Below are 20,404 nucleotides of genomic sequence, written 5' to 3' on the forward strand. Positions count from 1 at the left end.
TGTTCAAATGTTATCTTTCATTCTGTGAAAGGTATTAAAGGGGTGGTCCAGAGTGTATTTTTAAGGCTTGGTTGTGTTTATTAGATGCAAAGCAATGTGTGCTCATGCTTCATTTGTAAAAAATCATGTTATTATTTCATATATATATTACTTATATATAAAAACGTCATATTTCCTAGTTCCTCTGATAAAGCCAACACAATCTCACGGCAATTCATAACTTTTTGATTTAGTGGCTAATTCGTATGAACTTGTACAATTTATTACGATTTGCTCATCCCCCAATGACAGTTGGGTTTAGGGGTGGGGTTATGTGCCACGCCTCCTTTTTAAAATCGACTGAACTCGTACGAATGCGTATGAATTAGCCACTAAACTGGCAAATTATAAAATAATTATGTTTTCTCATGAGATCAGGCTGGAAAAGCCTACCCTCAAGAGGCTCTGATTGGTCAGCAAACATAATGTGCTGTGATTCGCGGATCGGGTCCATGCCACCAGGAAAAGCGTCACTCCCCTCCCAACAAGCATGCGCTTTAGTGCTGTAGAAATATACTGTCATTCAAAGTATCTGTTAGCCGTATCAGTTTGTGCCTGAATCAGACAGAAAATGAAAATTAATCAGACAGAAAATGACAAATGACTAAAATAACATCTGCCAAGTGTCTTTTACATATATTCCAAATAAGCATGTGTAAGTAATATTAAACATTCACATATCTTTTGCGAGTTTGTCATTTGAGATGTAGATGTAGGAAAACTGGCTGCCTAGAGAGAGACACTGCAGCGCTGGTGAAGATTGTGAATGTTTACAGCGGTTTGACAGATAAATATAAATTTGTGGCTAAATTGTTAACAGTGCCAAACAGCATTTCCTGTTGTTTAAATCCTTGTTTACGTTCTTGCTACAACATACTGTTAACCCCAGAAACTATGCATGTAATAGATCAATTTTAACAAATAAAAAAAAAAAAGGTTATGGCTCACGGGTTGTGGCTCACGATCCACAGCTTCTTGTATTATGGTTGGAGATGCTCTTTTAAGGGATTTTTAGTCGGATCCAGCACTGAACTCAGGAACCAGGACTGAACTGAGAGATTGTGGAAGTTCTCTTTTGTCAAATGCTGGAGAGCTATATTTATTTTTTATGACCATCGAAATGAAACTGTTAGCAATTCTTTCTTTGTGTCGTGACCTTTGGATACCCCAATACAGAAACAAAACAAGCCTCTATGGAAATAGCAGCGTTTGGATGGAGTTTTAGCTTGTGTTTGTGATATCACTAACCCGAATGTGTTTTTTTGTAGCCCCCAAACTTCGTTCACTGTAGGCTTTGCTAAGCTAACTCTGTAAAAGCTGTCTCCCTTTGCATTGAACTTTGAGCGTATTACATTCAGAGATGTTGTTTATGTTCACACAGCTACATTACACATTAACTAAAGTGTAAAATATCTTATCGTAGTGGACCACCCCTTTAAAAGACATTTAAATATTCTGTGAGCAATAGAAAATTAATTATTTGTCAACTCTGTTACTGTAATATTTCTAATATGATTCTGTATAATCTAATATAATAAGATTAAAATACATAAAGTTCTGGGTAACACTTAATAACTATCCGTTATAACTAGTTGATAGATCATCAATAAACTGTTAGTTAATGAGTTATAAATAACTTGTCAAGTAATAAGTGTGTTAATTATTTATAACTGTGCCTCATAGATATCCAATAGATAACTTACAAGCTGTTAGGTAACAAGTTATAAATGGCTTTTAATTGTATTTTAATGATTTATAACTATGCCTAATGAATTAGTAATAGATCATGAACAAGCAGTTAGTAGAATACTTACTAAAGACTTGTTAAGTATCAGTTAAGAGTTTATATATTTTATTAGGATGTTATTCTAGTTGCAGCTATTCTTCATTTTATTAAGTGTTAGTAAATGAGGAATAGTTGAAACTTTAGAATAACTTCCCAAAAACATACACAAGCTAATAACGGACACTTAACTAATATATTAACTCACACTTTACAGATCAGTTGTTCATAGTTTGTTAACCGTCTAACAATACCAGTGAAACTTTGTAGAACTTGTCTAATAAAATAAATGTGTATTTATTTTGTTTTCATGTTTTGCACAAAAATGTCATAGATATAGTTATAAATCATTAAAATACAGTTACCAATTCATTTATAACTTGTTAACTAACAGCTTGTAAGTTATCTATTGGCTATCTATAGGGCACAGTTATAAGTAATTAACAAACTATTAATTATTATTTAACAAGTTATTTACAATTTATTGACTAACAGTTTATTAATGATCCATTGACTAGTTATAACGAATAGTTATTGTATAGCGTAACCAAGTTCTGTTTTAGACATGCTATGTGGTACCTGGTTTTCGGTTTGCACCTTGCGTTAAAGCACAAAATGATAATAAAAAGAGTAACTGCTATTATCAACTCTGTTATGGTTTAAAAGTTTAACAACAAGTTAAACAACAAGTACAACAGAATCAAATGTTCACAATTTAACATTAATTTAGATCAATGATGAACTCGATTTACTGTAAACTATAATATATTTGTTCTGTATCATTATTCAATATCATATAATGAGTCTAGTGGTATATTTCCAAAGCCATTGGTGTGATTATTGTGCTTTTTTGAGCAGTTGGTTTAACATGTGCTTGCTTACATTCATTCATATTTGATAATTTTACATGTAAAGATACTGATCCATCCATTCTTTTATTTCATATTATTACCAATATATTTTAATATTCATTTATTAATTGTCAAGCCTCAAGAAATAGTCTGCATCAAAAAACAATGTGAGTGATTATTCCCCCATCACTTGTCCTTCAAATAAATAATTCACACATTTTAATTTAGGAACAAAAGTCCTTTATTAAATCCGAATCACGAGAGGTGCTGATGAGATAATTACATGTGTTTCTACATTATCTGCGATGCCTTATGAAACATGAATGGAGACGATAATGAAGGGTTTTTACCAGGCCTCTCATTATGAATTAGGCCGAGAGATCTAAAATAAACCATTCTGCATTGCACAGCTTCCATCACGGACACAGCTAATATAATATATGGCATTATAGATAGAAGCGCAAAACCGTAAAAGGCAATGCGTTGCCTCACATCCAAATAACCCACTATTATGGTGGAGTCATTTTCATAACATCCCTAAATATATGTTTTCTGAGAGAATGTCTGACTCCATAATGCAAATTCTATAATGCTGGGAAATGAGCTTCAATGCTTTGCGGCTTAAAACAGTGTAGACAATTGTGAAACGTAAGGTGAATTAGTACTATGGGGATCCGATAGAATTTATAAACTTTTTAATCAAAGTCTTCGTGTGATGCCACAATTTTTGCATCATTTAATGTACTTATGGTCAAAATAAAATGGATTGCAACTGACAATTTAGAGCCATATCAGGGGGGAAAATGCTCTAAAGCACATAAATTGGCTCAATGGACATTGGACTGACTGAAAGTAAATTGATCTCATCAAGCCATGGAATTGCAATCAATTCAACCACTGAAAATGTGCTTTTCTCATTGATTCTGAATCACATTGTAGAACAAGGAGCAAAGTCAGTTCTCTGAATGTAGAGATTATTTTCTTCTCGGCTCTGAAACTCCCACAGCTTTCCATATACAAAATGCATTGTGTTAAAGCTATTTTGCATATTTCTTTTATACGGTGCACTGTGTCCAACACATTTACATTGCAAGGGGGAAAGGGACTGAAAAAAGCAACATCATCATTCACACCCATAATTGTTTACTTTGTTGTTGTGAATGCATGCGAAGGCCTCTATTAATTTGCATGTGATGGCGCCATGAAACAAATATAATTTCATGAGTCATAGTGTTTTTTAACGACTTGCGTGGTAATATGACAGATAGGTACTGTAATGTAAAAAGACGTAGCTGTGTTATAAATAAAATGGTGGAAATACTGGATCTATTTACCCAACATACTCCTTGTGAAAGTAGAAAGTATAATTGAATAAATCAGTTGAATAAATTACAATAATGTTTTATTCATATTAGTTATGAGTAAAATTAAGTTGCATTCACAGTATATATATATATATATATATATATATATATATATATATATATATATATATATATATATATATATATATATATATATATATATATATATATATATATATATATATATACATACATACATACATACTTTCTGTTTAACGGAGAGATGATTTTTTTTCAACTCATTTCTAAACAATAGTTTTAATAACTCATTTCTAATAACTGATTTATTTTATCTTTGTCATGATGACAGTAAATAATATTTGACTAGATATTGTTCAAGACACTTCTATACAGCTTAAAGTGACATTTAAAGGCTTAATAGGATTAATTAGTTTAACTATGTGCAGGTTAGGTTAATTATTGTATAATGATGGTTTGTTCTGTTGACTATCAAAATATATATATATATATATATATATATATATATATATATATATATATATATATATATATATATATATATATATAGCTTAAAGGGGCTAATAATTTTAAAATGTTTTAAACAAATTAAAACTGCTTCTAGCCGAAATAAAGCAGGTAAGACTTTCTTCAGAAGAAAAAATATTATCAGACATACTGTGAAAATTTCCTTGCTCTGTTAAACATCATTTGGGAAATATTTCAAAAAGAAAAAAAAATTCAAAGGGGGGCTAATAATTCTGACTTCAACTATGTGTATATACATATATGAGCAATATCTCATTGTAAGCAGTGCAATATGGCTATCGATATTTATATCGGCACTGGTGGGAAGTGTGCATTGGCTCAGGCCCCATTTACACTAATACGTTTCAGTTTTAAAGCGCATACGTTTTGCTATGGATATGCCATCTGTCCACACTACAGCAGTAGATTTCGAGCGTCGAAAATGTAGCATTTTAAAAATGCTGGAGAGGCCGTTTTCTTTCTAAAACGCTGACATCTGAAAATGGAGGCAGGGCTGCAGACATTCTCCTATCTGATTGGGTCTTTTTCCTCAATATTAAGTTGCCTACACACAGCTCAGTCTTGCATCCTCTCACTTGTAAGTTCAGCCTTCGCAAGTTTGATATGGAAAATCGAGGACATGTCTCTCGAGGACATGTTAGGTAAATCTTCAAAGGAAAGTGTACTTTATAACCTCATTCACATCATTCTGGCTATGTTGTTTCACTTTCTTAGCAATAAAAGGAAAACATGATTTAAGGAACTGCTATTTTCATTTTGAACTTAACGGACAGCAGAAATGTTAAACGCGCCATGTAGCTGCATATTTATATGAGTTTCATCTTCACTGTGTGCACATTTATAACAAAACGTTAGTGTGGACGCAGATCGTTTTCATTCTAAAACGCCATTTTAAAACTAAAAAATACTTGTGTAAATTGGGCCTCAAAGCTGCAGGCCGAGTGCCTTAGTGGTCCCCACTAGTGTCGATATACAGCCATATTGCACTGCTACTCATACAGTTTTTGTCGCCATATTGTGCATTTTCTTTGGTCTGTTCAGACTATGGTGGCCGATGGTGGCCGTTGCACTGAATCTCCAAAATGATAAATATAGAAAATAGGCACTATCCTTTTAAAAAAAAACGCATAGTTGTAATCGAAACAACTACATTCTCGACAACAAAAGCCTCAAAATTACATGATGCAATATTTGTCAAACTGTAGTGAGTTTATTGATTTGCTCTATCACTCTATGTGGGCAGTGTTATAGAGAAGGGTGAAGAGGCTGTAAAAGTGCATTTCATGAAGAATATTGCACGGCTATCAGCCAATCAAATTCACAACCAGGCTGAACTGTTGTATAAATAAACATACATATTTATGCACAGGGTGCGAATTACGGCATTTTTGGGGGCATGACCCCATTAATAAACCTTTTATCCCCTCTGAAAAATGTTAGAACAACATGTGTGGGGATGTCAGCTCTTTGAATAATGGGAATTATTTTGCACTGTTGTGTCTTAAATAATACTATTACAAATAAAAATAAAGACACAAAATCCATATAAATGTACATTTAACCACCCCTAACAGTGTGTACATGATTACACCCATGCTCATTATGCTGGAAAATATTCAGAGAGCAGATCAGCTAGCCAAGTGATAGATATCTTGTTTTAAAGCCATATTTTTTAGATAGTTTTTTTTTTTATCTACATTTACAGAAGCTTAAAAATAGCCTAATGTAAAGTTAGACTCATATGTATTTTAATAGATGCCTATGCTCACAAATAGAAGTTGACAGCACAGTATTCCATCATCTGCCCTTTATTTTATATAAATTAAATAGGTCATCTTCCAGAATCCCACGTCTGCGGGGTGCGAACGTGTTTTAAAATCCTCAAAATTTACTTCATAATTTTATGAAAACCAAAAACTTTTTGCATTTTGCAGCTGAAAAGTTGAAAATAATATATTGAATTGCATAAAATCCGACTTTTCAACCCAAATATGAACTTTCCAGAAGGACTCAAATGCACCAGTAAATGTGCAAAGATAATGAATTTGTATAAAACAAACAAACAAAAAACATAGCAACTAAAAACTTGCTGGAAATTGGAACATATGCAAACATAAATAAGGAAATACAAATTAAAAGTCCATGAAAACAAATTCACGCAGGCATAACATGACAGCTCGGGGTCTGAGATAATATATTCAAAACATTTTACTAATATTTCTTCAGTACAAAAACTTGAAATGTAATTTAAATGTCACGCTTAGCACCTTAAAATTCAAAGAAAAGCAAGAGAGTGTTATTACAGCAGGCCAGAAAGCAAAAGAGTAAGAGAAAAATAAAGACAATATTTACTGCACCAAAACAGAAACACTTTTAGCTTACTCAGTGTTCCTCCTGAATACTGGTGTTAAAAGTGGACACAGTAGGAGAAAACACAGCATAACACTGCAGCTCACACTGATATCATTGTCTTTTTAGACGTACAGCTGAGCTGATGCTGACTAGACTGATTTTACAGTACTTTATTATGTACTATTTTAAGTGTGTGTGAAAATAGAGTAGCATGTGTTGGTCTTTCTGATCAAAGAAGCTGAAATGACAAATTAATCTGACTGTTCACTGACCCTGCAAAACTGATGCCGAAGGATGATTATCACATGCTGTGATCACTGCTGCAAGGAAATCATAATAGTTGCAGGCAGCCTTTTTGTATTTAATTTTATTACTTATGATGCAACTGAGTCACAAGATGCAGTGCAGGCATTTGACTTCAGGCTAAAGTTCTTCAAATGATTTTCGAAGGCGATTTGAAATATCTAAATTTAATTTTGAGAGAGTGTATGAAACATTTTATGACTAATTGACCTTTTTTCTGTTTCATGCTAGCATTATGTGATGGGGAAAAGGCATTTATGAAGACTTTGATCTAATATTAAATTTCAGGTGATTATAAGCCATACAGTAGCTGCTCCAAAGGCGCAATAAACCGTAATGAGAAATGGTATGAGATGTGTGTAAATAGAATTGAAGAAATGTTGAGAATATATAATAATAAAAATCATTAAAAAAATTATAAATAATAATAATAATAATTCCTTACATTTATATAGGGCTTTTTCTGGGCAAAAGCGCTTTACACAATGGGGGAGTTGATCTCCTCATCCACCACCAGTGTGCAGCATCCACCTGGATGATGCAACGGCAGCCATTTTGCGCCAGACTGCACACCACACACCACCGAGGAGATAGAGTGATTAAATTAATTATATAAGGAGGGATAGGAGGCCATAATGGACAGAGGCCAGTGGGCAGATTTGGCTAGGATGCCAGGGTTAAACCCCTACTCTTTTTCGAAGGACATGCTGGGATTTTTAATGACCACAGAGAGTCAGGACCTCGGTTTAATGTCTCATTCGAAAGATGGTGCTTATGAGCAGTATAGAGTCCCCGTCACTATACTGGGGCATTAAGACCAACACAGACCACAGGTTGAGCGCCCCCTGCTGGCCTCTCTACAACACTAGCAGCAACCTAGCTTTCCCATGTGGTCTCCCATCCAGGTACTGACCGCTTAGCTTCAGTGGGCAACCATGTGAGAGTTGCACAGAGCTAGCTGCTGGCTAATAATATAAGGGTAATAAGGATAATAGTTAAATAAACCAGACTCTTAAGCCGCCTTTCCACTGCACACAACAAATGACAATCGGCAGACCAGAGTCATACATTTCCAATGGAGAGTAGTCCGGGAGCTGCGTGGAGTTACGATCATATTTGTGTGTGGAAAATTCGGACCTAATTTGAGCTGTGGATCCATGATATTTGAACTCCTGCGACTAGACCTTACGCAACCGAATGTAATGTATTCCAGTGTTGTCCAAGCAGGTCTGTGCGCGCGAGATGACAACTAGGATTTTTTTTCATTTATTTTTTTTTTTTATTAAAAATGTCTATATTTAAAAAGGCAACGCAGTGGCACAGTAGGTAGTGCTGTTTTTGACAGCAAGAAAGTCACTGGTTCAAGCCTCGGCTGGGTCAGTTGGCGTTTCTGTGTGGAGTTTGCATGTTCTCCCTTCGTTCGTGTGGGTTTCCTCCAGGTGCTCCGGTTTCCCCCACAGTCCAAAGACATGCGGTACAGGTGAATTGGGTAGGCTAAATTGTCCGTAGTGTATGAATGCAAATGAGTGTTTGTGGATGTTTCCCAGAGATGGGTTGCGGCTGGAAGGGCATCCGCTGCGTAAAAACGTTCAAAACATTTATATTCATTAATGAATAATAAAAAATATAATTTTGTAATGTTGTCTCCACATTCCCTCCATAATTTTTAGTTGTCTATAAGTTTCTATTATTTATTTATTCATTCATTAATTTATTCAGGCATGGTAAACGCACAGAGAATAAAGGCTCTTGCTTTTGCACTTGGACAACTCGAGAATCAGCTTTTCTCCCATGGCGCATGACAAAATTGATAATTCTGTGCGACTGCCACAAGGGGGCGTATTCCGACAGTTGTGTCCATGTTTTGTATGCAGTGAAAAGGTGGATTTACATTAAACGGACTAGAAGCGTTCCGTTGTACACGGGTATTTTAATAAATTGAGTTTTTCATGCTTTTGATTTAAAAAATCTTCATCCACATCAAAACGCAAAAGTGCACTGTGATGTATGGTAAGAGAAAGTGGCATGAAATTACTTCAAAAACACAACAAATGTGGAATTATAAGTCAATGCAAATGTGAGAAGAGAGGAGGATTACCATTCCACAGTGCAAATGATGTGGAATTTGCCTCAGTAGTGTCTTCCACATTTGGTGTGAACCCAAACATGTTGACCAATCAGAAAGAAGAAAAAAAGCGATGTCAAGGAGCTTTGAGTAGGAGTAGCTGGAGCATCTGTTTTGGATGCCTCCTGGATGCCTACCTAGGGAGGTTTTCCAGGCATGTCCAACTGGGAGGAGGCCTCGGGGAAGACCCAGGACATGCTGGAGGGACTATGAATGAAAATAAATGAATGAACAATGGCATCATGAGGTGAAAACTCTGGTTGTAGTGTCCACTTGATCATAGTGTGGAAAATCTTAACCGTGGTCTAAGTTTTCAGAAAGGTTTTAGTTGTACTTACCTGATACTCAGCGAAACACCGTTACTCAGAGAAACTGTGTAGAACATGTGGACAAGGCCTACAGTAAATGCTTATTTTTTGTGGAACTAAAAATGACAGCAAAGCACAGATGTCAGACTCAGTTCCTGGTGAGCCGCAGCTCTGCACAGTTTAGTTCCAACTCTAATTAAACACATCTAATCAAAATAATTGAGTCCTTCAGGCTTGTTTGAAACAGTACTGGTAAGTATGTTGAAGTTGGGTTGGAACTAAACTGTGCTGGACTGCGGCCCTTCAGGAACTGAGTTTGACACCCCTGATCTATTCACCTTATTCTCCGTGTACAAGCGGGTGCAGCCATTTGAATCTTTTTTGGCTCAAGACGTCCGGTCTCATTCACTTCCATTCATTTTTAGACATTAAAAACAGCTAATTTTGATGCTTGATGTTGCAAACTGATATTTTCCTATGATAATATTCTGTTTTGTCTGTATAGTCATGAACACACTTGTTTCTAGCAAGCAGTTTGTTCGTTTTCTGCAGTTTATTATTCCTAGTCATTGCTCTCATAGGCAACTGAATCGGAATTTCTAAAACAATCGCAAAAATGAGCGCACTTCTGCATCAAAGAATAGGTTCTGTAGCATTGCTACACATAATTAATCAGTAATTGAAAACAACAAATTGACTATTAAGTTTAAACGTTTTAATAATAAAATCTGCTACTGATGTTCTTATATTAATCAATTAAATAATTAAAATAACAGCACTTCTTCTACACAAACACAAATATTTAATTTGCCTTTTCAAAATATCTGTCACTTTGTCTCTGCCTGGAAGTCGGATCAAGTTATTTGGGTAAGGAATGCATGGGAAATGAGATTCATGTGTGTTTGTGTGTTTACAACTGGCCCTACTGGAGAACAAGAGTTGCTTCTCTTACTCATTCTGATCGACAGAAGTTGAAGGGCATAAAAACATCTCTAAGGCCGTGTCCCAAATGGCACCCTCAGGCCTCGTGCTCCTCCTCCACGCTCCTGCCCCATATGGCACCCTCAGTGCTTCCATTTATCCTTCATATTTACACTATCCACATCTTTAAGCTATAAGCTAACCATCCGCTGTTGACATTTGGACCAGGGCTCATGGGAAATACACAGGGGGCAACGATGAGCACACTACAAATCCATGTGTGACTAAAGCCAGGCTCACACTATGTAATTTTTCCAACATTTTGATTGTCTAAGAAAAATATTGAAAATTAAAAAAAGATTCCAATAACCCTAGGCTAAGATCATTGTAAACATGCGCTTCAGTGTACATTTTCGTGAAACCTCAAAAAAAACGTTCCTCATCATACTTTTTGACTGCAGTTTCTAAGTAAACTGAACCACAGGCAGCATAGCAACAACAACTTTTGTTCCTTATCATGCTTCTGATAATTAGAGAGACATTTATCTTTTCACAACAACAAATAAATACCACAAAACAACCTAAAAGTGTCTATGATGTGTTTGCCTCACCATGGGGTGGACTGGGACATCATTTTCACCCGGGAAAAGTTATAAGCTCAGGCTGCTGAAGGCGAGATTGGTAAATTAATGGGGGAGCTGATGGGTAAGGTAAGTGAAGTGCCAGGGGGGAGGGAGATTATTGAGCAATAGGTAATTGAAGAGTGGGGGTGAAGTGGGGCTGGATTGTTGAGCAGTTGGTAAGTTAAGCGGGGGCTGCCATAGTTAGTTTACTCTGTCACTTTCTACGATGTTGTACTTGGGATGCGGCGCGCTTATAGGCTCGAATCAAATAAAGCAGGTTTTCACAAAATAGTTAAAAGCAGTGTAAAATGGTAAAACTATGTGACCGTGATGCAATGTTTTTCTTACATTTGCTTTTGAAAACACTATAGGTTGGGTTTAGGGAAGTGTTAAGTCCCACTTTCTCATGGACATGTGCAAGAAGGACATGTAAGTGACATGTTCAGTGATCTCTCTTCAATCATAGGAGGAACGTTCTAAAAATACCACCAAAATATGATTAAATAACATTTAAATACATAAATTAGGAGAAAAATATTTACATTTCTACATAAAAACTGTACGAGTATAAAAAACAATAATGTATCTTAAGTAAGGTTTTGCTAAAAGCTGGTCTACAGCCAATCAGGATGCGGAACACAATGCACTGTAATAAAGAAAGGCATGTCAAAAAAAAAAATTTTTGTGAAATTGCGAGGCTGTGAAATGTGAACCGCGTTATAGCGAGAGACCAGTGTATAACAAAACGCAGCCAAGTAATATATTTTAGATTCACAAAAGTATGGACAACGTCCAAATCTAATAGATTTGTCACTAAAGCCTGCAACAAAACATACCTGGAGCAACATTTATTCATCCATTCATTTTCTTTTCAACTTAGTCCCTTTATTAATCTGGCATCACCACAGCGGAATAAACCGCCAACTTATCCAGCACATTTTACATAGCAGATACCCTTTCAGCTGCAACCCATTACTGGGAAACACTTATACACTTTCATTCACACACATACACTATGAACAATTTTAGCTCACCCAATTTACCTGTACCGCATGTCTTTGGACTTGTGGGGGAAACCAGAGCACCCGGGGGAAACCCACACGAAACTGGGGAGAACATGCAAACTCGACACAGAAATGTCAACTGATCCAGCCGAGCCTCAAACCAGCAACCTTCTTGCTGTGAGGCGACAGCACTACCTACTGCGCCACTGCATCGCCCACCTGGATCAACATATTATTATTATTATTATTTTTTTTTTTTTTTTTTTTTTTTACAAGAATGTTGCCTGAAGCATGTATTTTCAATGAACCTTCATGGGTTGTATGATAAGATCTATAATCTTTGATCTCAGTTTAGACAAGTTCACACATACAGCTGATTAGTGGCCATTGCAAGTTTTCTCAAATGAAGTTCAGTCTGTGTCAAAAAGGAATCAATTTGTAAATAGAGAGCTCTGGATAATACAAATTTTAAGTTTTATGAGATTCCTCATTCTAAAGCATTGGCATAGAAAGTACAGATAGGGAGAATTGATTATTGAAATGCTAATTAATTTTGTATGTCTTTCATGACTTTCATTTCAATCTATGATGTAAAGCTCTGAATACGTGTTCTAACATGTGTCCATTTCTTGACATGTCTTGATTGTCACTATGGGAACTGAGATATTACAGTTTGGCATGAAGATCATGTTCATACAACTTGACAAGTTTCAATTGTAAAAATCACGTGCTGTGCTTAAATGGGACACCCTGTGGTTATGGTTTCGGTTCTGTTAAAGGAAATATTACTCATAATTACTTTTTCCAGAACACTGCACCTACTGTTGAATGTTGTTCATTGAGCTCGCAGATAGCGGATGTGTAAAACATACTTTAGGAGATCCAGCTGTTGCAACGCCTACTTGGATCTAATAATACAGTGACCTGCTGCCCTCCATCGATTGAGAAAACAATCTCTGAAATCTAAAATGACTAGTGGGAAATCCTGCAGCCCACATCAAGTGCATTATTTGGGACCCCTTAAAGTTTGTAGCAGTACCTTGCTTTGTTTCTGTTAAGTTGCATTATTGTTTTCCCTAATTTATGTAACTAATTTATTTATTCAAATGTTATTTGATCATATTTTGGTGCTATTATTACATTATTTAAATCAAACTGTATTCATTTGTTCGCATCACTTTATAAATGTATTTGTATTATATAAATGTATTTAAATTATAATTATAAACCATTTTTTCACTTTGTGTTCATGCAGCCCTGTTTAAAAACCTCTGATTTTGTTTGGCAGTCTGTACATTTATTAAACTAAAAGGTATATTTCTGGCTTTATCCCCTGATAGTTTTATGTTTTTATGACAGTTTATTATTTTCAGCATTTTATGAAATCAAATGTCTAATACATTTAGCTCATTTTAATGAAAAATAGATTAATTTAATCAAATGGTAAACTTGTCAAACTTTTGTTTGAACTCAAGTCTCTGTTCAAGGTATTCCAGATAATGTACATGAATCATAATCGCTGAGTTTTACAATAAAAAAAGATGGAAACTGCAATTATCACTCAATGCCTGTCCTTATCTGTTAAATTGCCATATGAATGAGCTCTGAAAAATCAAACTTCACTCACTTCCCAGGTTGTTCTTGATATATAATTATAAAATCCTTTGTCACCTTGTAGACCTCTTATTTTTGTTAGAGTATTGATTTCCCACACCTAATACCCAATAAACGCCTCTGCCATTTTTAATATATAATGGTGTGATCAATTCCTATTTCAATAAGTTGCAGAGAAACAGCTACATTGTGTGTTTTCCAGGAAAGTCAATATGTCCCTTCTCCATCAAGCTGTGTTTTTTTAGGCTATATGGCAGAGTGTGATAAAAAGTTGTTTTTTATTTCTACACACCATATTTTACAGCACAACACACCTCAATGACTTTCCACCTTGGCAGAGGGAGATACACGGTGAGAATTTGCATTTTTCAAACCTGCCTGGAGTCTTTTCAAAACTTTGTTGTGCAAAACATTTAAAATGTCCCGCAGGCATAATTTTGAAGTTTTGTGATTTATTTTCCTCTCTTACGTGAATTTTCATACCTTTATTTCACTGCAAAGTTGCAAAAATAAAGCTATAACATATAGAACTGTGGAAAGAATAAAGACTGTGTCCCAATTCGCATACTATCCATACTTAATAGTATTTGAAATTAGAATAAGAGTGTCCCAAATCGTATCAATTCGCCAAAGGTTCCCGGATGCTCTACTATTTCCAGTAAAAATTCAAATGCTGCGTCTGTGTGTAACAGAAGAGTGTGCAAGTTCTGGGACACACTACTTCCTCGTGAACAGATTGTTATGTTGCTTAGTTATGAGCCCTGTCAATCTTCCACACATCCTTCACATTTCTGTCATATTTAATTTCCTAACTTATTGGAGAAGCAGCAGCAGGATTATCTGCCATTTGTGAGTCTTTCATGCAAAGAAATCTCCTCAGGTCTTTGGATAATATGCATTCAGAGGGTAATGTCCAAACACGTTATTAGGTAAGTTCTGTATTGCTGTTGCAGATGAAATAAAAAAACGAAAACGTGATTTAAATATTTTTCAGTGGGCTAGATATTGATTAACAGTCATACAAACATCTTTACTGAAGCCTCTCTGAAGGTTGGTCTCGTGTGTTCATCATGTTTGTAGTTTATTTGCACTTTTCACTCGCATTTGTAGTTTCAAAAGAATTTGCGTCTAACGCGCAATGTACTATGGGGAATTTCAGCAGTTAGAGTATGGACGGTTCTACAGTTAAAATGTTTACCAGAAATAGTAAACCATCCGGGAACCTTTGGCATACAGAAAAAGTACATACTTTTAGGGCGTAATATAAGTATGCAAATTGGGTCACAGCAACAATTTTGCACTGGATTTACAATTTATAGTGCATTTTGTTTTATTCTGTAAACTACTGACGAATTTTATTTATTTTTTATTGAATGTTTGATAAACATTACAAACAAATGCCATCAATTAATCAACAATCAGGGGTTTTCAGTCGTTTAGCCTAAGACAAGTACCAAGTTCTTCATTAAAGTCGTTGTTCGTATTGCTTTTAATTTTTTTATGATCCCTTAATACAGTGATTCCCACTTCCAAAAACTTTTTTTTTTTTTTTTTGCCTGAGAACCCCCTCTCCTTGGAAAATATTGTAAGGCCCCCCTTCACATCTAATGCTATTATCGCTCAAAGGTTGTTTTCAGGTTGTATCGCTTAAAGGTATGTTTGTTACTATATCTAGATATGTTAATGCACAAATAATAGCCTGATGTAAAACATAAAAGCAAAACTTTGTTGGGCCTTTTGTATTGGTTGCAGTTGTCTGCAAATGTCTTATTAATTTGGACAGCCTCATGCATTCGTTAGCAAGAACTTTGGTGCAGATAATGCACTGTGGCTTGGTCAGGGAATCTTAGCTTTGAGAAAATGCAACAAAACTATGGTTCAGGCAACTATCTTGGTATTTCTTGCATTAAGTGTTTTCTGTATTGCTAGTGCCACGACCAGAAATGTTTGGAGCTTCCTCACCTGGGTCCAGTATGCTTGAGTTATTACTAGCTGAAGATAAATCAGTGAGACTTTTTTGTGGAGGGTGAATTACAAATTTTTCATTTTTTTTGTCCGCCAGGGGATAAACTGATCTAAGGCAACATACTCTTTCTTCTAATTGTCCACACTGCTAAAATTATTTTTAAATATGACCCCCCACAGAGCATGCTGAGCTTGCCCCATTGTGGGCCTGTTGGGAACCGCTGTCCTTATAGACTCAAAATACATTTTCAATTTTAAATTTAGAAAAAAGGTTTACACTTACAAAACTTGCTTTTGTAAATATGATATTTGGCCAACAAAAAAAATAAGGTTTATAAAATAAGTGTTATTTTCCTTTTTACAAATCTGCCTTTACATAATATTTTATAAAATCAAGAACATCACACCAAAATGTCCTTGAATGAGGGCGTTTATTTTTAGGTGCCACTATTCACTTGTTAAGTTCTGACGTATGTAATACTGTTTCAGGTTTTGAATATTAAAGAATATTAATACCACACATTAAAGTGAATTTCATAAAAAATCATGGTGTCAACTTTTGACTTTCATAATCAACTTTTGACTTTCATTATAGGAAAAGCAAATACTATGGAGGCAGATGGTTACAGGTTTTCAACATTTTTAAAATTAAATTCTTTCGTGTTCTACAGAAGAAAAAACCTCAAATGTTTGAAACATATAAAGAGTAAGTGATGACAGAGTATTTATTTTTAGGTGAACTATCCCTATTTATTTATATATTTATTTTTTTCATAGCTGTATGATCTGTCCCACTGCAGTAGTATCACACAGCTTTCCCTGCTCCCCATCCACATAATTGTCATTTTTGGGGGGTGAAATATCCCTTTAAGGAAGTACAGGGTAGGCTGCTTCAATGCACTCTAGATAAGGTTGTTTTACTGAGCAAAAAACCATCAGTGGTGGTCTGCTCTAAATATTTCCTCAGCAAACCAATACCATTTTTCATTCTGTCTGCACCATTTGAAGCACAGCAGCCACTTTCTTGGCCTCTATTCCTGGACAAACCCTGAGGCTCACTGTAGTGCCAATCTGCTTCAACTCACATCATGTCATCAAATCATTTTCAGCAAAGCTTGGTGAGAAACATGGCTGTTTTCTGTACTAAATGATTGCAAGTTTTACCATATTAAGTTAATCAAAGTGTTCGTTAAAGTTTGTTTTATTTATTTATTTATCGTTTTTGCTCTTGTGTTGTAGTACGTGATGTCATTTCCTCACAGGTTTACGTTTAGTAGCACACTGACAAATTAGCAAATTGGCAGTCGTTTGTATAAAAAAACTGATGTTAAATAAAGCGAACACATGTTACTTTAGATATAAGTAAATGCAAGTCCAGCTACATTACCCACAGAGCAAAGCTTTTACAACAAACAAAATGAACACGATGACTGGAATCTGAAAAACACTTTAATTAGACTTTAGCGGCACCTGGTGGAGAAATAACGAATGCGATTGTCGATAAACACACAGTGGCATAAAAATTGAAGCTTGACATGAAGTTGAAATGTGATTCAATATAAAAACAATTTTCATTTAGTGTAGTCTGCGGTAAGGGCAAAGTGGAGCACAAACTAGTTGTAATAAATTTTAGATATGTTAGCAAAACTATGGTAATTGGTACAGTACAGTAGCATTAAAACAAAGATACAAATTTCTGTATCACATGGCCCCTTGACAATAAAGGCACCCACATGAAAAAAAATAAATTAAATAAACACCACGATAATTAATAGTAAATATAGGATTTTTTAACCATACTTGTATTAATCTGTTGTGTTAATTTTAAAATTATATATATATATATATATATATATATATATATATATATATATATATATATATATATATATATATATATAATATATCTATTACTTGAAGTTATGAAATTATTAGACCCCTTGCATATTTTTCCCCCAATTAATTTTTTACGGAGAGAAGACACATTTCAACACATTTCTAAATATTTTTTATAACGCATTTCTAATAACTGATTTATTTTATCTTTGCCATGATGACAGTACATGACATTTTACTAGATATTTTTCAAGACACTTCTATACAGCTTAGAATGACATTAATAGGCTTAACTAGGTTAATTAGGTTAACTAGGCAGGTTAGGGTAATTAGGCAAGTTATTGTATAATGATGGTTTGTTCTGTAAAATATCGATAAAATATATGTATACACTACCAGTCAAAAGTATAATAATAATAATAATAATAATAATAATAAAAGCAATAATCTCTGAAGTAAAAATTTATTTGAAACTACATACAATAAGAAAGCAGTTGTTTAAAATTTTAATAAATATTTAATAATTTAACAATTTTCTTTTACATATAAAAAATGCAGCCTTAATGGACAGAATAATTCTTAAAAAAATAAATAAATAACTGACCGCAGGCTACAGTGTAAATACATGCTTTGCCATAAAAAAGAACTAAACTAAAAAAAGAACTTGAATTTCACAAATCCCAATTAACATGTTAGGGGAGAATACTAAATACATTTTTTATAACCAGTGAAAGTCAATGTAAACATATTGTAACAATATTAATAATCTATTTGAAAATTTGTATTGTGCAATTTTAATAGTGTGCAAAAACGTTTTATTCCTAAAGATATTACGGAACTCTTATTTAATGGATAGAACTATTTAATAATTCATTTAGTTTAAATACACCAAAATATTGCCTATGTTCACAGAGAAATGGATTAAAAAAGGGTGGGTATTATCATTTATGTTGATCATCTTATATACACCTATAATGTTATCTAAACATGTTACAATGCAGTTAGTAAAATGCAGATTATAATGCAAAATATAGATATATTTCTTTTTATTTTATTTTTTTACTGAGAATAAACTAAAATCAGCTTTTAACTGCATTTTAGCATGTTTAGATTTATAGCATTTTAACATTTTCCTCAAGAGGAAAGTTGTGTTGTTCCCACAAAGTCTGTCATATTCGGTTTCGATGTCTTTGTTGGGAGATTCAGACACCACAGTTCATACACAACCCAACCCACATGCTAACATTCAGTGTGTCAACAATCCTCGAGCGAAAACCTCAGATTGGTTGAGACTGTTATTTACAATATAGCAAAGGGAAAGGAAATGGAGAAGGTCCAAATGGGCTTTTCTGTTTCTGCTTTTTGTTTTGTTTAATGATGTATTCTGATCTAATAACCACATATTGTGAGAAATACCTGTGTAGCCTGTTGTTTGCTGTAGCTTATATCATTTCTTTGGTAAATATTGATGTTTGTGTCCTCTATTTTGTCCAGTGGCTGTTGGGAAAACCCCAAATTCAAGACTGATTGATGGCAAGCTGTGCATCAAGATGTGCTCATGAACTTGCAGAGTTCATCATTAATGTATGTAGCATTACCCTACATTGTGAAATAACACCTTTCACACAATTTGAGGTACTTTTTGAATCTGCAATATATTCAAAAGTTATTGTTCTCACATTTTCACTTAAAGCGATAGTTTACCCCAAAAATTATTCGCTTACTCTTCACTTGTTTCAAACCTGTTTGTATTTTTACCATTGTGTTCAACATTAAACAGGAATACAAACAGTTTTGAAGAAGGTAACGGTATAGTTAAATTGTGAATACATTTTATTTTATTGTTTTTTCCCCCTCTAAACCTTTACAAATTTCTTCTGTTGAACACAAGCCACAATCTTCTGAAAAATGTTGAAAACTGACATCCTTAATATAGGAACATACATACTATGGAAGTTTATGGCTGCTGCTTTCCAACATTCTTCAAAATCTCTGCAACTCTGCAGCTCTCACATGGTGGCCCACCGAAGCTAAGCAGGGCAGAGCCCGGTCAGTACCTGAAAGGGAGACCACATGGGAAAGCTAGGTTGCTGCTGAAAGTGGTGTTAGTGGGGCCAGCAGGGGGCACCCAACGTGTGGTCTGTGTGGGTCTTAATGCCCCTATAGATTCCCCCTATATGTAAAGTGCTTTGAGTGCCCAGAAAAAGGGCTATCTAAATGTAAGGAATTATTATTATTATTATTATTATTATTAAAATATCTCACTTTGTGTTCAACTGAATAAAATAAACTCAAACAGGTTTGTAACTAGTGAAAGTAGAGTGAATGATGACATAATTTTAATGCCTGGACAAACTATTCCTAACATTCAGATTCTTTATTTCTACTGAACTGCTTTGGTCAGAGGTTCCACTTTTGTTTAAAAAATATAAGGGAATAAACAAGTGTTTGTAAACTTGTTGCAAATTCACAGAGAACATCCATTTGAGGTCTAAACTTTAGAGGTGAATTGCGCAGCTTTTGACAGCTCTTCTACTGTATATTCACTCCATTGTGATGTATTCACAGTTTGTGTCTTTATGAGCCTCAGACTCTTCCATATTAAATATGCATAACATGTTTTTTTTTTTACCCTGAACAATACTGTGAAGTCAAGTACCACTTTACTCTCATATGAGTGTGGTTTGGGATTAATCTCCTGTCTTCACTACCTTAGAAAGCACTTGAAAGGTCATCGTGTAACTTAGCAAGGTCAACTTTTTTTGTTTTTTGTTTTTTCAAATAAAGAACTCAAAGTTACAGTTTAATT

At 34.6% G+C, this 20,404-nt stretch overlaps 1 protein-coding gene across 16 annotated transcripts in view; it reads left to right on the plus strand.

Annotated features, from left to right (window-relative positions):
• il12ba (interleukin 12Ba) overlaps positions 1-20,404 on the plus strand; it is a 166,240-nt gene that overhangs the window by 124,001 nt on the left and 21,835 nt on the right. Inside the window, exon 3 of one of the 16 annotated variants that reach the window (XM_073921340.1) lies at positions 19,090-19,179. The exons of the other annotated variants lie outside the window; for them this stretch is intronic. Coding sequence (XP_073777441.1) covers positions 19,154-19,179 — 26 coding nt within the window. The 5' untranslated portion in view covers positions 19,090-19,153. The remainder of the gene's footprint in view (positions 1-19,089; positions 19,180-20,404) is intronic. 16 annotated transcript variants of the gene reach the window in all.

The sequence above is a fragment of the Danio rerio genome, chromosome 14 (assembly GCF_049306965.1).
Source record: "Danio rerio strain Tuebingen ecotype United States chromosome 14, GRCz12tu, whole genome shotgun sequence".
Classification (NCBI taxonomy): domain Eukaryota; kingdom Metazoa; phylum Chordata; class Actinopteri; order Cypriniformes; family Danionidae; genus Danio; species Danio rerio.